This window comes from Diabrotica virgifera, chromosome 4 (genome assembly GCF_917563875.1).
Source record: "Diabrotica virgifera virgifera chromosome 4, PGI_DIABVI_V3a".
NCBI classification, from domain to species: domain Eukaryota; kingdom Metazoa; phylum Arthropoda; class Insecta; order Coleoptera; family Chrysomelidae; genus Diabrotica; species Diabrotica virgifera.
Genome location: NC_065446.1, coordinates 221,066,868 through 221,085,274, shown reverse-complemented (window position 1 = coordinate 221,085,274; position 18,407 = coordinate 221,066,868). Strand labels below are relative to the sequence as shown.

Genomic DNA, 18,407 nt, shown 5'->3' with positions numbered 1-18,407 from the left:
TAATTACTGTCAAAACTGTCAATGTCAACTTTGGTTGGGTTGCTAAAAACATAATTGATTACAATTCTGAGACTATAATCAATTAATTTAACAATAATTATTAACATAATTGATAATGAATCTCACAATTTTAATTAATTATGTTTTCAGCAACCCAAACAAAGTTGACATTGACAGTTTGGTGACAGTAATTAAATATTTGATAATGATAATTGTTGATTACCGTTCGAACAACCGGCCCTAAACATATCAAAATAGCGTGTATCAAAATATACAGTCACTGCCCCCGCTAAATAGTCGCTAGCTTGGCAAAGTTTAACTTGTTTATTTGCGTACATTTTAGCGTATACCTAGACAAAACGTGTTTGGAAACCTTTTTTTGACGTTTTGACGTCACGACTATCGCGGTCCATTTGTTTTCGCTTCTCAAGAATAAATATGTTCTTTCCAATTCAGTTTTAAATTAAGATGTATTACGAGGTATTTGGTGCTAGAGAATTATAAAAGTTGGATATTGTATTGTGAAGTGAAACTGGAGGACACTGGTCTTTCAAGGTAAAAGTTGGACTGATTTTGTTTCATTCATTTTAATTCTCCACTTGTTTGACCATGTCTCGATTTCATTCAGTTGTACCTGTAGAATGTTAAATGCTATAAAATTGGATTTTCGTCGGCTACAAGGACGACAGTATCATCTGCAAACGTACCAGTGATGGTTTCATTATTGTAAAGCTAAGGAAATTTGTTGTGCACTTAAACGTACCAGTAGCTTTGATTACTGGAAGCTTCCTCACGGTGGTTAAAAATCAATAGGTACAGAATTGTTGGCGACACAAACAATTATCTGATAAAATTCTTTTTCTTCTTAAAGTTCCGCTCCTATCGGAGATTGGAAATCATTCTGGCAATTATAATTTTGTTGGTTATAGCCCGATCAAGGAACACAACACTTTACAAAAACCTCAAAAAAATTAAAGGAAGGATGAAAATTTGGAAATAGGTAGTTGAAATTGTCTATTATTATATAAGAAAAAGTTTACAATTCTAAACCGTCTCCATTTTACAAAAATAAGGAAATAAGGGTTGGTTTTTCATTAAAAGTGCTGTATTTTAAAAATAATAAAATAGGTAATAAAAAAAAAATGTAACAGTGAAAAATAAAATAGTCATCAGAGTGATTTAACCTTAAAGATTGGTCTTAAATTTTTTTTAGATCTCGATTATTTTATGAGATATAGCCTATTTTTAATAAGGGTTGAAAACCAAAAATTTTTAAAACGGTTTTATTCGGATAGTTTTGTATCAATTAATCTGAAAATTGGTGAACACACTATTTACAGATCTATTAAGGGCTTGAAATTAACATTTTCCAAAAATTTTCACTAGTAATACCACTAGAGGTCAAATTATTTCCGGAAATTTTTTTGAGATCATGAATGTTTTGAAAATTTCCCGAGTCGCAGACGAGGGAAATTTTCTAAAAATATTCATGATCAAAAAAAAATTTCCGGATATTAATTTGACTTCGCGTGGTATTCGGTAAGAAAATTCCACACCAAATTTGCATTTGAAAATCCAAAGCTGCATGAACAGATTAATAGCGCGCCATAGCTTTGTCAGCAATTATTTAGGCTTTCAAATTCGTAATTTCTACTCATTGTAGTTGCATGGGAATACCATTTCAAGATAGAAAATAGTATATTCTTCAATTTTACATAAGTGTTGAGTAACTACAAGTGATAGAAAATGAATCAGAACTAAATTATGTAAACAAATAAAAACCAGTCTGTCAAAAATGTTCTGTTATTGTAAACGTCAAAAAATTTCCACTATAATTCGCTGTTGGGTACCCCACGAGCAAAAAATTTCCGATAAAATACCTCCGTTGCCATGGTGATCTGTCAAAATAACGTATTTTGATTGGTTCAAAATTACAGGTGTGGAATTTTCAAAAAAATTTACGGCCAGTGGAAAAATTTTGGAATTTTTTTTTTTGAATTTTTGGAAAAAGAACTGAAAACTTTGGTTTTTCTTGTAAGTATGTACTTACCTGAACGAATTACATGCGCGTGCACGTATCCTATATTATTTTGTTTTTGAATTAAGTTAATAATTTGAAAAACTATAATTTTAAAGTACATACTTGTATTTTCAAGTTAATTATTTCAATATAAACCTATAAAATGAAAATATATCAAAATTTCTCAAAAAAATATTTCTTTTACTAAATATTTATTAGGTTTTCTAAAGTTCATTTAAAAATTAAATTAACTTAATTAAAAATAAATGTACTCTGTTAAGAGGCTACATCAGCGCGTCAATAATTTTTTTCGATAGTTCTCCGAACTTTCAACAGTGCGGCAACAGTGTGCCGGCAGTACTACAGTGTCAGTGACACTATACACTATACACTATACTATCAGAAACAAAGGCACAGAAATGTGATAACAATAATTATTATACTCATAGGCGCGCTAAATGTTGCCATGCCAGTCAAGTTCGATTTCTTGTTATAGATAATCGTTTTTTAGCAATTTCATTGTGACACAAAATCTAGACATGGGATAAAAAAGTTTATTTGAAAAAAACTGTATTTTTTTGTTCTTCTTAAAGCGACACAGACTCGTTTTTTATATTTAATTTAATTTTAGAGTAATTTCTACATACTAACATGTTTATTAAATTGGGCTCAGTACCACAATTTTTTACTATATTGCGAATATGTGTGCCAGATATCTCGACAGAATATTCAAAAATTAAAGTTGCAATCTTGGAACGCGTTTTTCGCGCGCTGATGTTGCCTCCTAAGTTATAAAGGATCAAATGAGTATGAAGTACTAAAATGATAAAAGGTGCAATGAAAAATCGTTTATTGTATATCGAACTGGATCGTCACTGTTTACATTTAATTAATTAATCTAAATTATTCAAAGTTCATTTTCATCTTCGTCTGATGTAAAATTTGTGTCTGAATCAACTTCATTTATAATAGAATCAACTGTAAAATCATAATTTTGGGTCTCTTGGCAGCTACCATCTAAAATATAAACTATTATCATCTTAATCATCAGAAACTATAATGTCTTCCTTTTTATGATTTGTACAATTACCAGTTTGACAACTTCCGCATGCAGCATGAAAACGTTTCTCCTTTTTTTTTAATACATATTTTTGTCTACATTCTAATTTCATCACAGTCCAAAAGAATTTTGTGTCTATCATATTTTCTTTCTTAACTTACACTTTTTAATATTTCAATTCCACGTTTGACAATTACAATTTTTTCGTTATCACATTCTAAATGTTTTTCACAAATAAAACAAGAATAATTATTATTATTTGTTTCACTGTTCGCACTCATTGTAAATATTTACACAATTATTTTATAACAAACAGATCACTTTTATTGATAATAAGTTATAAATTCAAAAACTTTGACAGCCGAAAACGATAACAAAATATTGCAGCGTGAACATTGCTCCAATTTTTTAGGTTATGTTCGTCTACTCAGTCTACTGTGTTTAGGAAGCGCGCCGTTTTCTCTTGTAAGCAACTTTTTCACCTGTGTTTACGTGCCCCATATATTTTTATCTTTGCAATAGGCCTATTGTATATATATATATATATATGTAATATGTTATTCAAGCCTTTTTTAATATGTTCCCATATTTTCATTTAAAAAAAAGGCTTTCAGAAAAGAATGGCATCGATTTTATTAAAACTTGACATTTTTTTGTAGTTGTTTATAATAAGTGAGCCTTATTTAAAAAGTATTCTGTGCATAAGAAAAATGGATACCGCTTTCGAAAGAGTACATTTTCAAGTACCTACAAGCATATTTTTAAAGTTTTTTATGAATTTTCAACAAAGATATTATTGATTGAAATCTTGAAAATTGACTTAAAATACAAATCAAAAAAATATCCATTTTTTATCGCCATACAAATTTTTATCCTTTAAAGTAACGTTGTGCAATTTTAAATACAAATGTTAATTAGCCATCTTAAAACGTAAATCTAAAAGGAATTTTAATTTAAATGATTATGTAAATTTTTGTCACAAAAAATATATGTTGCTCTCAAAACTTGTATTAGTATATTTTAAAACATATTTTTCTAAATTAAATAATTTGTAATTCACAATGAAAATATATTCACGTTAAAATTGATATTTTTGTAAAGGTATTGTGTTTTTTTCTTACATTTTATTGTTTGATAAATGCCCCAAATTATCGATTTAAAAGTTGGTTAATTTTAAATGTGACATTGTTGTTGCGCGCGCAATTCAAATAAGCGCCCCTGTTAAGTACTTTAAAAAGGGCTATAGGTTAGAAACGAATCAAGATGCAAACAAACTTTTTAGTCAAAATGTTAGCATAAAAGTACCTTGATGATTTTTAAATAAAATTTTTTGGTATTGTTGCCTTGTTTTCCGAAATACAGCACTTTTAATTTCCTTAATAGTTCGTATTCTTCACCTCTCATGATGTGCCCCAAGTATTCCAACTTCCTGATTTTTATGGAATTTAAAACTTCGCATTGTTTTCCTAGTTGCTCGAGCACTTGTGCGTTTGTTTTACGATGTGTCCATGATATTTTCAGAATACGTCTATAACACCACATTTCTAATGCTTCCAGGTTTTTAATGTTGGATTGTTTTAGTGTCCATGCCTCAACCCCATACAAAACGGTGGAGAAAATATAACAACGAAGCATTCTTATCCGGAGCGTTATATTGACATTGACATTATAGAAAAGTTTCCTCATTCTGTTAAAAATGGATCGTGCAATTTCAATGCGGCATCTTATTTCTTTTGTCTGATCAGTAGCTTCTGTGATCCATGCTCCAAGGTATTTGTACGAAAATATTTGCTCAATTTCTGTATTATCCAGTACTAGTCTAACTCTGATGTTTTGTGCTTTTGTAAATACCATGAACTTGGTTTTCTTCAAATTTATTTTTAGTCCATAATCGTTGCAATGTATATTTAGTTGTTGAGCAAGGTGTTGCAATTCTTCCAGTATTCCCGCTAGAAGTACGGTATCGTCAGCATATCTTATATTATTAAGTGGCTCACCGTTTATTATTAGGCCCTCATTGACTTCGGCCAACGCTAATTCTGAGATGGTTCCACTATACAGGGTGTAACAAAAATACAGGTCATAAATTTAATCACATATTCTGGGACCAAAAATAGTTCGATTGAACCTAACTTACCTTTGTACAAATTTGCACATAAAAAAAGTTAGAGCCCTTTGAAGTTACAAAATGAAAATCGATTTTGTCCAATATATCGAACACTATTAGAGATTTTTTATTGAAAATGGGCATGTGGCATTCTTATGGTAGTAGTATCTTAAGTAAAAATTATAGTGAAATTTGGACACCCCATAAAAATTTTATGGGGGTTTTGTTCCTTTAAACCCCCCCAAACTTTTGTGTACGTTCCAATTTAATTAATATTGTAGTACCATTAGTTAAACATTATATATTAAAAACTTTTTTGCCTCTTAGTTCCTTTACGAAAAGTCAGTTTTTATCGAGATATTTAGAATATTTTTCAAACCCATCACATATTTGTATATGGTTAAGTACGATTATGGAGACTTGGTAATAATGTGAAAATTTATATATGATTTACATATATTTTTAGGTAGATTTTGAACCATATTGAAAAAGAAGCCACATCTCGATAAAGGTGTCTTATCTAAAAAATACAAAGATTCAAAAAAGTTTTAAAAACACTGTTTAACTAATGGTACCGCAGTAATAGTTTAATTGGAACGTACAAAAATATTTGGGGGGTTTAAATGAACAAATCCCCCATAAATTTTTTATGTAAACATATTAAAAAAGAAGCCACAACTCGATAAAAACTGCCTTATCGAAAAAATACTGAGAGGCAAAAAAGTTTTAGTAATATTGAATGTAACTAATGGTACCACAATAATAATTTAATTGGAACGTACACAAAAGTTTAAGGGGGGGTTTAAAGGAACAAAACCCCATAAAATTTTTATGGGGTGCACAAATTTCACTATAATTTTTCTTTAAGATGTTCCTGCCATAAGAATGCTACGTGCCCATTTTCAATAAAAAATCTCTAATAGTTTCCGATATATTCGAAAAAATCGATTTTCATTTCGTAATTTCAAAGGGCTGTAGCTTTTTTTATGTGCATATTTGTACTAAGGTAAGTTAGGTTCAATCGAACTATTTTTTGTCCCAGAATATGTGATTTAATTTATGCACTGTATTTTTGTTACACCCTGTATAAATTAAATAACAATGGTGATAAAATATACCCTTGGCGCACCCCACGGCGAATCTGGATATCCTCAGTCAGTTCATTTTCAACTTTCACTTTTGCTGTTTGATTCCAATAGAGGTTACATATAATTCTAATGTCTCTACTGTCTATGTTTTTATTTAACAAAATTTCTTTGAGACGATCATGCTGCACTTTGTCAAATGCCTTCTATAAATCAATGAAACAGGCATATACTTCCTGTTGTGTACCTTCGTATCTTCGTACTTTGTGTATCACTTATACCTTCGTCTAATTTCTTATGTATTCTATTGTGAATCACTTTCAAAAACAATTTCAAGACATGACTCATTAAGGCTATGGTGCGATGTTCATTGCACTCCTTTGCATTGGCTTTTTTGGGTAGCAGTATAAATGTTGATTGGAGCCATTCTTTAGGTATTATACCTGTTATATATATGATATTAAGTAAATCCAAAAGAAGGTCAATATATAAAATTCTATAAAAAGCTAATTATATAATGAACCAATGGATTCAGTTTTCAAGGAAAGCTACAAATCTTTGATTTTGTGGAACACTTTGACGTGTACGGAGAGTAGATGCATGCGAAGAAGCTAAATTAGAAACCCTGAAATAATATGCCGCATGGATTTGTCATACCACACTGTGCAGTACTAGGGCACAGCAAAACCTTTTCCATGTCGGCACTTTGATCTCAAGAAGTAATACCGGCAGTACGCAATTGGTAATTCACCAGTGGTGGATGCGGGTTTTCCCTGTTAAAATCCGAACTTTTCTATGCGACTAGCAATGCGAGAGTGGGGCAAAAGCGACTAAGAACATTGCGCGGTCGCCATGCGCGACTAAAAATTTTACTTCCAATTTTTCGGAGAGTCGTTCTACTGTCCCTCTTTATACTGTGACTAGGGTTAATAATGTTTATTTTCCATTCTACCGTTTCTTCCCAAGAAATATTTTAAAACCCTAAGGCAAGCCGCACACCAAAGAAACATGAAACGTAAAACATGAAACATGAAACGTAAAACACATTTCATGAAAATAAAACACAGGTAAACAAATCTTGAAGTCCGCCTACCAAAGAAACCAGTGTGATTCATGCTCATAAAATATTTTTATTTTCGGAGAGTTTCATAAATGGCCGGACGTCTATTTGTTTAGCAGTGTTTTATTTCCATGAAACGTGATTTACGTTTCATGTTTCTTTGATGTGCGGCCTGCCGAAGATAACACAAATAAAAATCTTTCGTAAAATATTGCAAATAGGAAATAAGATATTGGCTTCAATTAACAAAACTAAAATCCTTTATTGGATATAAACTATATAACTATCAAGTAACATCAACTATAATTTAAATCTGTAACAATAAAGCTACTCCAGCTAATACCCATTTGAGAGCTTTTTCCTTGGTTTTCAAGTTGAAGGTCCACACAAAAGTCGGACCTCTCATTCTTGTTTTGTACACTGGACAGTCGTACATATTTTTTAGATCCTGCTTATCCTGAGTTATGGCTTTGATAAATATCACTGGAACTACAGGAAACAGTTCCTTTAATTTCGCATCTGCTATGCTATTTAGTTGTACGTCCCACCTAAATAACAGAAACAATAATAATTAATTTATTATAAAAATCTTATTAATAAATTTAATTTTAATACACCAAAGCCAAACTAATAAATAAAAAATGTTCAAGCTAAAACTTTAGCACAGTCAAGTGACAAATATACAGTATGATATACAGGGTGTCCCGAAAAGATTGGTCATAAATTATACCACATATTCGGGGGTCAAAAATAGGTTGATTGAACCTCACTTACCTATATACAATATTGCACACAAAAAGAGTTACAGCCCTTTGAAGTTACAAAATGAAAATCGATTTTGGATAATGGACATGAGGAATTTTTATCGCAGCAACATCTTAAAAAAAAATTATAGTGAAATTTGTGCACCCCATAAAAATTTTATGGGGGTTTTGTTCCCTTAAACCCCCCAAACTTTTATGTAAGTTCCAATTAAATTATTATTGTGGCACCATTAGTTAAACACAATATTTTTAAAACTTTTTTACCTCTTGGCACTTTTTTGATAAGCCAGTGTTTATCGGGATATTTTGAATATTTGTCGAATCCACCACATATTTGTATATGGTTAAGGATGATTATAGACACCTGTTAAGGTGATACAGTAGCGATCAACAGGTAGCCAAAACGCGTTCCAAGATTGAGGCTGTAATTTTGAATATTTTTTCGAGATATTTGGCACACGCATTTGTAATATAATAAAGAATGGCGGTACAAAGCCCAATTTGAAAAATATATTAATATGTAGAAATTACTCCGTAATTAAATACAATATTAAAAAAACGATCCTGTACCGCCATTAAGAAGAACAAAAAATACACTTTTTTCAAATAAATTCTTTTATCCGATGCCTAGATTTTGTGTCATTTTGGAACTACTAATGAAATAAAAATTTTTAGTAGTTCCAAAATGACACAAAATCTAGGCCTCGGATAAAAAAGTTTATTTGAAGAAAGTGTATTTTTTTGTTCTTCTTAATGGCGGTACAGGATCGTTTTTTTAATATTTTATTTAATTACAAAGTAATTTCCACATATTAATATATTTTTCAAATTGGGATCTGTACCGCCATTCTTTATTATATTACGAATACGTGTGCCAAATATCTCGAAAAAATATTCAAAATTACAGCCGCAATCTTGGAATGCGTTTTCGCTGCCTGTTGATCGCTACTGTTTCCTCTTAATAATCTGAAAATTTATTTATAACTTTTTGTTGGTATATTTTGAAAAAGAAGCCACATCTCGATAAAAGTTGACTTATCAAAAAAAGACTAAGAGGCAAAAAAGTTTTAAAAACACTGTGTGTAACTAATGGTACCACAATAATAGTTTAATTGGAACGTACACAAACATTTGGGGGGTTTAAAGGAACAAAACCCCCATAAATCTTTTATGTAAATATAGTAAAACAGAAGCCGCATCTCGATAAAAATTGGCTTATTGAAAAAATACTAAGAAGCAAAAAGTTTTAAAAACGTTGTGTTCAACTAATGGTACCACAATAATGAATTAATTGGAACGTACACAAAAGTTTGGGGGGGTTTAAGGGAACAAAATCCCCATAAACTTTTTATGGGGTGGACAAATTTCACTATAATTTTGTTTTAAGGTGGTCATGCCATAAGAATGATACATGTCCGTTTTCAATAAAAAATCTCTGAGAGTTTTCGATATATTGAAAAAAATCGATTTTCATTTTGTAACGTCAAAGAGCTCTAACTTTTTTTATAAGCACATTTGTACTAAGGTAAGTCAAGTTCAACCGAACTATTTTTGACCCCAGAATGTGTGGTATAATTTATGACCATTCTTTTCGGGACACCCTGTATATGTATTGAATAAATTCATTATTTTAGATACAGACGAGTTTTAACACTTTGGCTACCAATGATACTGTGATGATTCTGCGTTGTGGTACCTTACATATCACCGGTGATCAACCTTCTTGGTTTATTTCTGGACCATGTATATCACCGGTGATACCATGCAGAGTATAGTTTAAATGAACTAGTTTAAATAACAGAGTGTGCCGATGGGATGTAAGTGAACCTAACAGCATGTCGGACAAATGGGAATCAGAGGTGATTCATCTTAGTAAAGTTGCAAAAGTATAATAAGAAAATAGCAAGATTTGACGACTATAATTAAAACAATCACGCATTGTTTGCTGAATATTTTATTATAAAAAGTTATAGAAACAAAAGATATATTTTAATAGATAAAAAATAATATCTTAGTGTCTTTTTTGAAAACATTCCAAACACAGCGCCGGAGCATTTGGGCAACTATTTAGTCCATACTGTGAGCCCGCCCCGGTATGAAATATGTTCTGATTCGGTTTCTTTGCGGATTCATGTTCAAAAATGTCCCCTTTAAATAAATCAGAAGGGTACCACGCGAAAAATACAAAAACTATACTCTTCTGGTTAATTCATATACTATGTGAATCACCGGTGGTCACAAGCCAATCTCACCTAAAAGTTATTCCGCTATGATATTTAAGTTGTCCAGAGTGACACCTATGGATCGGAGAATAAATTTATAGCCGCAATGTGATTGGTACCAGACAGAAGTCTATGCAAATGTATGCCGGTATAACAGCGACTCAAGCTGATGTATCACCGGTGATTCATATAGGAGCCAAAGTGTTAAAAAATATGTATGCTAAATAAAAAATTTTGGGCAACATGATAGAGCCCAAAACACATACTTTAATGAAAAGGCATTTCAAGAAGAAAAACTTACTAACAAAGGGATTTAACAAAAAATGACCACCCATTATAATTTATTAACAAGGAGTTCCACATGATAGAAGAAATAACATCACAAGCAATCCAGAAATTCTCACAAGAAGGCACTCAAAAATGATAACAATACCATATTTATGTAAAGGGCTTTTCAGAAAAATGAAACAAAATAGGAAATACGTACAATATCACATTAACATTTAAAACAACCAATACACTCAGATCTATCCTGTCCAAACCTAACAACATAGTCCAGAAAGCCACTACGCACCCGCTAGGAAAAATATTCCGATTGGAATTTCTTGCGCAATCTTACTAAAAAAGGGCTCCTTTTAACAAATTTGCATGTTGCCAGGACCAAAAGGTGGTCAAAAATTTTTTAAACGTTTTTTTTTTTGTTTTTTTCCTAAAATTATTTTTTTTTTGCATGGAAAAAAGTTTTTTTAGGTTTCTTGGATCATTCCAAACAGAAAAGGTCTTCATTAGTCCTGTCGCCAGGGGGGGTACAACGGCCTTCTTAATTCAGATGGACTTACCCAAGTTTTTTATGTATTTTGGCCCGTAGAACACGAATTTTTTGGGTAACAGTTGATCCGGATGTCGATAAGATTGATATAAACAAAGAAGTTGAGGAATTACATAGCAGCGATTTCTCGCAAAACAAAACATTTTTTTGTATTTTTTGGGTCATTCTAACCAAAAAATGTTCCTACAAGTTTTTTCGTAGGATGCATAGTTTTCGAGATAAACGCGGTTGAACTTTCAAAAAATCGAAAAATTGCAATTTTTGAACCCGAATAACCTTTTAATCAAAAATAAAATAGCAATTCTGCTTACCGCCTTTAAAAGTTTGAGTCAAATTATATCTGTTTTGAATGCTTGCATTGCTAAAAATTTATTTATGTTGCTGTTTATATATGTCGCTGTTCAGTCTTATCGCAATGAATTGAAATGTGATGTCTCCTGGTCTGAACGTATGGCTATGTTGATTCCATGTAGAGAGATTTTTATTGTATATATTGTGTTGTTTATCGTATCGTTTTAATACTACTATTATATTTTGATGAGAGTAATAAATACGATGTTATTTTTCCTTTGCAGAAGATAGAGTTATATTTTAATTTATTTATTTTGAACTGTATATACACACACCGGCAAAATTAGCGGAACACCTTAAAAATGGGGCATGTTTGATGCCGCGAATTTACTTAACCTGTTGTCCGATTTGATTGATTCTTTTAGTATGTTATAGCCTTATTAGTTAAGAATATCGGTGTAATAATATTGTTGCTATATAAATAAATGTCATTTTATACCCGGTGTTACAATCATACTGTGTTTTTTTCTTTAAGTTCGGAAAAATATTAAAATTAAAACTCGATTGTAGAGTTGGGCTTTCTCAACATTTTCTTGTTTGATTCATTTGCTTATGTTGGAAAATAAAAAAGTTATGAGCTTTAACAACTAACCATGCATTTTATCAATAAATCCTCATAGTAGGGGAGGAAAGTATGCTAAATTTGCAATTACTTACTCGAGCGTTATGTGAACCTATTGGATTGTGAAGAGTGGGTGCTAAAACCAAAAAAAGTTAAGTTAAGTTTTTCATAAAGTGTGGGACTCTCCACTTTTCAATTTAATTTTCCATTTCCACCAATCGTTTTTTCCGATTATACGCCATCTATCCATAATTGGAAAAAATATTGCGAATAAAAGTTACTTATTTTTACGGCAAGGATCAAAATCTGCAATAAAAATGGGGAGATTGTATTTAAGATTTTAAAGTAACCCCCCACCCCACCTTCGTGGGGGGTCGTGTTTGGTGCCATTCGGTAGATTTTTGAAAAATGTTGAATATGTGTATTTTGTAGTTTTACGATTTGATGTTCATTTCGCGAAATATCGCGGGGTTCTTATTTCAAATTTTTTATTTACCCCTTTAATTTACCCCTCTCCGTGGGGTGTCACGAGCCCCCACGGAGGTGGGGTGGGGGATTTAATTTAAAATCTTAAATAGGTGCCCCCAATTTTTATTGCAGATTTGGATTTTTTACGTAAAAATAAGCAACTTTAATTCGACACATTTTTTCGAATTATGGATAGATAGCGCTATAATCGGAGAAAAATGATTTGTTTCAAATGGAAAATTAAATTAAAAAATTAAAAGTCCCCCACTTTATGGAAAACTTAACTTAACCTTGTTCTGATTTTAGCACATACTCTTCACAATCCAATAGGTCCCCATAACGCTCGGGTAACTACAAATTTAGCATACTTTCCTCCCATACTATGAGGATTTATTGATGAAAAACATGGATAGATGTTAACGCACATAACTTTTTTATTATCTCACATAAGTAAATGAATTAAAAAGAAAAATGTTAAGAAAGCCAAAGTCTACAGTCAAGTATTAATTTTAATATTTTATATATGCTAGAATATTCCACAGGGCGTTCAAAACTTTAAGAAAAAAACACAGTATGATTCGTACACCCGGTATACAATGATATTTACCTGTGTAGCAACAATATTATTACAACGATATTCTTAAATAATAAGGCTATAACGTACTAAAATAATCATTCAAATCGGACCTGTGGTTTAGGAAATCCAAGACATCAAACATGTCCCACTTTTAAGGTGTTCGGCTAATTTTGCCGGTGTATGTAATTATCTTAAATATACTTATTTTGTTTTTAACCTGTGTTTTACTGAGGCTGTCGTCCTGAAAGAGCCACCTGTTACAATATCTAAAACAATATCTAAAACAGGCAGTTCAACAGAACACATAAGCAGACATGCCTGAATGAACACAGAGCTTAATGGAAAGATGCAACAGTAATCATGAAAAAACAGACATGTGAAAGAGAAAAATCAAAAAGGCGGTGCTCATCTTAGCCAAACAAACCCATCAGCAAAATATAACAGGCTTTGTTTGCCAATATTAAATGAAGAAGTCAATAACAAGAATATACCAACAATACCGTGTTAACACGTTTGCTGTCGTGAGACACAAATGCTGTGTCTCATGTTATTGTTGATAACAGCCGCGCGACACACCGTAGTTATCTCAAAAGGATAGAAACGGGACACTCATGGACTTGGGGACCCACTGTTTTTAACATTTTAAGAAACCCTGAGAAACATCATCTTTAATCATACACAATGCATATATGCAACACACAAACACAATACACAAACTATCACCCACACACAAACGTTTAAGGACATATTAATAATGCAGAAACACAATAATCAAAGTTTGAATTTCCATGAGGACAAAAATTCTACCCTCACATATTTACATAAATGGCCGCAAGCAAGTCAACTTCCAATTTTTTTTAAAAAAGACATAACATTAACCCTTAAGTACTAACACCCCGTCTCTCAGACGGCATCGCTTGTCGAAAGTGGGATATTTCCCTTCTTAGAAAATTTTGAAGGTCACCCGTTTATGACTTTCAAGTTGGGTTGTTCTTTAGTAGTATTGAATTCGGCAATTTGCGGCAGGTTCTTATTCGAAAGATATTTAGGCTCAAAGTGTGATTTCCGTCTAATAGACGGGGTGTTAGTGTTTGTTCCCAGTTCGTCATTAGACATAATGTGCCCCAGTTCGTCAAAAAACATCAAATAAGAGAATAAAGACCCTGAGGAAACTTTTTGAATGGTTTGATGGGGTAGAAGACGACATAAGCGAAGTGGAATCAATTTGTGATGAAAATGTTGCCACTGACTACCATTGCTACACTGTACTAACTATAGTACCTGTCAGTTTTTTTTGTTTTAATATTTTTTAAAAACCTTTTTATTTTCATTTTTCTTACTCTTTGTTTAACTCGATTATAAATTTTTATTAGGATTCTTTAATTTGTTTAATTTTTATCACACTTTTTTTCCTGAGTAAAAAGGTACATAAACAATCCTTCCATTATTGTTATAATGTTCTTTATTTTAATAAATACAGAAAAACTAGAGTAATTACTGTGTTTTTTAGATAATTAATACTTTCAGTAAGTCATCGAGATATTTTTTTGCATTAAAATATTTAACAAAAACAAAAATTACCACTAAAATATTAAATCCGTCTGTCAGGCGGTTAGTTAGTGTTTACGTCATTGATTTAAGACGTTAGTACTTAAGGGTTAACAATAACCTAGCAGTTACACACTCTTTTCAACAAAATTCTTAAATAATCTTTTTAAACACGATTTCTCGAGTGGAAATCGAAACGTCAAATTTTAGTTAGCCAAAAATGTAATTAGTTAGAATTGATTTTGAAACACAATATTTAACCTTTTCTATTAACGGGAGACTAAAATTGCCATTCCTTCTAAAAAAAAATAAGTTGGCAATAGGTGTTTTATTGTAAATCCTCTCATTCAGTTACATTATACAATGTGTCCGTAAAGTATGGAACAAATTCTTTTTTAGCTAAACAGAGCATTTTAAGAAATAATCCTGAAACACGTTGATTTTTGATTTTAATTTACCGTATTTTAAAATAATATTCTAATATACAGGGTGAATTGCTTTCGAGTAATGACGTCACCGTCATTTTTTTTTAATGGAACACCCCCATTTTGTTTCAATTTTCGGATTACTCTAGCTGAGCTGATTCCAAAAATGTATCACATGTTGATTCAAATTGGTACAGGGTGGACAAAAATACAATAGCTTTTGTGTGTTCATAAAGTAACGCGTTAGTTACATTAACAATATTATCAAAAATACTTATTGTATTTTTGATATTTTAATTAATTTTTGATTTTAATTTATTTTTGATATTGTTTAATTTAATATTTTAATTTAATATCAAAAATTAATTAAAATTTAATATTATGAGTACACACAAAACTATTGTATTTTTGTCCACCCTGTACCAATTTGAACCAACATGTGATACATTTTTGGAATCAGCTCAGCTAGAGTAATCCGAGAATTGAGACAAAATGGGGGTGTTCCATTAAAAAAAATGACGGTGACGTCATTACTCGAAAGTAATTCACCCTGTATATTAGAATATTATTTTAAAATACGATAAATTAAAATCAAAAATCGACGTGTTTCAGGATTATTTCTTAAAATACTCTTTTTAGCTAAAAAAGAATTTGTTCCATACTTTACGGTCACAGTGTATAATTGTCAAATAAGAATAACTATTCTAGGATCTAATTATTTTTCTATAATAATAGAAATAAGAATTAATAATTATATGTATTTCCAAAAAAAAGTAAAACAAGATGGAACTTAAACAAAGCAAATTAGTCACTTATTTTCTGAACATATTGAACAAGGTATTAATCAAAATAATATAAAATGGTATTGAAAATTCACAGCAGATTTAAACAAAGCAGCAAAAAATTCAATATATGTGACGAAAAAATTCCAATTTCAATTTAATTCGAAATTTAATTAACATTGATGTAATGAAGAATCAGAATGAAAAAAATAAGCTTTTGAGATTTATACTAAAAAATGCAGTAAATATTTACCTACAAATAACAATGGCTTTGTGTAAAAATTAATAACAAAACGCAAAAAAATTTTGGAGAAACTTTGTACTTCAATAAATACAAAATACACTAATTAATAAATATATGAATGGAAAATTATATATATAATATGCAAATAGAAAAATAAAACTTAAGTCAAAAAAGACAAAAACTAAAATTCGATTTATTATTCTTTGCGGTTTTTAAGGTGGAAATATAAAGCAGGACAGGGTGGTGAATTAGTCGGCAATGTAATCTATACAGTCGAACCCACTTATGGGAATACCCTTCGTGCCAAGCAAAAGTATTCCTATAACCGGGATATTCTAATAATGGATCATTGGTGGCTATTAGAAACGTTTCGGGACATCAAAATTTTTATTCCTCAAACCGGGATATTCCTTTAACCGGTATTCTAATAAGCGGGTTCGACTGTAATTGCATTCACGACTTGTCGTTCACCGTAATAATAATCTTTAGCGAACTATTACCCACAAAGGTGAATAAAAATAAACTAAAAGAAAAATGATTTAGATTTGATTACAGAATAGGGCATCCACTATGTGCTTATAAGTATTTCGATTTCAAATAAATCTCATCACAGCACCTGTGTAGAGGCACTGATGAGATTTATTTGAACTTAAAATACGTATAAACACATAGTGGAGGCCCCATTCTGGAATCAAATGCGAATCATCTTTACTTTTAGAAAAACAAAAAACGCGGGATCAGAAATAGTTACTACCAAATATAATAGTGCGGCCGATATGTGAAACAACTGCACATTTAATGATACAAGCATATAATTTGCACCACATATACTACACATATAAAGGTTCAAATTTAGATATGAGGCCATCTCAGATTTTGTCTTTTACAAAAATGGCTGGCGTTCAAAGTGGCGGCTATACTTATGTGTTTAATAGTACCATAACTTTGAACAAAATGTCCGATTTTAACCAAATTTGGTATATAGGTTTTCTTTTTGATTTACAAGAGGGATATGGTGAACCGGAAGAATCGGTTTACCAGAAGTTGTGTTTTTACTGGTTGTTTATGTAAAAATATGTTTTTTTTTTTCAATTTTTTCCCTCTGTATATATTAATTTTTCAAAAAGGTAATACCGCAATTGAAAAGAGCGTAAAAATATTTTGTAGAAAATATTTTGAACTTTTTAGTTATGTTAATTATCATTTAATAAATGCATAACGTATCATCACAAATACCTATGTGTGGCAAATTCGTGCAAACATAAGAATTATTGTGCATTTAACGGTAGAAGCATATAATTTGGACCACATATACTACACACGTCAAGGTTCAAATATAGATATAAGGCCATCTCAGATTTTACCTTTTACAAAAATGGCGGGCATGCAAAATGGCGACTATACATATGTGACTTATAGCACGATAACTTTTGAACGAAAAGTCCGATTTCAACCAAATTTGTTATATAGATTCTTATTTTGATGTGTTAGACCAACGTCTTGAACCGAAAGAATCGATTTACCAGAAGTTTTGTTTTTCCTGATTTTTATGTAAAAACATGTTGTTCCTTTACCAATTCTTTCACCCTGTATATATTAATTTTTCAAAAAGTTAATACCGACGTTGAAAAGAGCGTAAAAATATTTTCTAGGAAATATTTTGAACTCTTTATTTATATTAATTACCAATTAATAAATGCATAACGTATCTTAACATGTACCTATGAACCTATGTGCGGCGCATTCGTGCAAATAATATAAGAATTATTGTAAATTTAACGGTAAAAGCATATAATTTGGACCACACACATTACACATACAAAGATTCAAATTTAGATATGACGCCATCTCAGATTTCGTCTTTTACAAAAATGGCAGGCATTCAAAATGAATCTACCGCACATAGGTACATGTGAAGATACGTTATGCATTTATTAAATGGTAATTAACATAGCAAAAAAGTTCAAAATCTTTCCTAAAAAATATTTTTACACTATTTTCAATGGCGGTATTACCTTTTTGAAAAATTAATATATACAGGGTGAGAGGATTGAAAAAAACAACAACATATTTTTACATAAAAAACAGTAAAAACACAACTTCTGGTAAACCGATTCTTCCGGTTCAAGACCTCGATCTTACTCATCAAAAAGAGAAACTTGATACCAAATTTGGCTAAAATCGGACTTTTCGTTCAAAAGTTATCGTGCTATTAGTCACATATGTATAGCCGATATTTTGAATGCTCGCCATTTTTGTAAAAGGCAAAATCTGATATGGCCTCATATCTAAAGTTGAACTTT

The 18,407-nt window shown here is 31.0% G+C and overlaps 1 protein-coding gene across 1 annotated transcript in view; it reads right to left on the bottom strand.

Annotated features, from left to right (window-relative positions):
• Positions 1 to 7,569: 7,569 nt before the first annotated feature.
• LOC114326404 (dynein beta chain, ciliary-like) overlaps positions 7,570 to 18,407 on the bottom strand; it is a 328,677-nt gene continuing 317,839 nt past the window's right edge. The window contains exon 24 of the mRNA XM_028274767.2: positions 7,570 to 7,880. Within this exon, the coding sequence (XP_028130568.2) occupies positions 7,640 to 7,880 (241 nt within the window). The 3' untranslated portion in view covers positions 7,570 to 7,639. The remainder of the gene's footprint in view (positions 7,881 to 18,407) is intronic.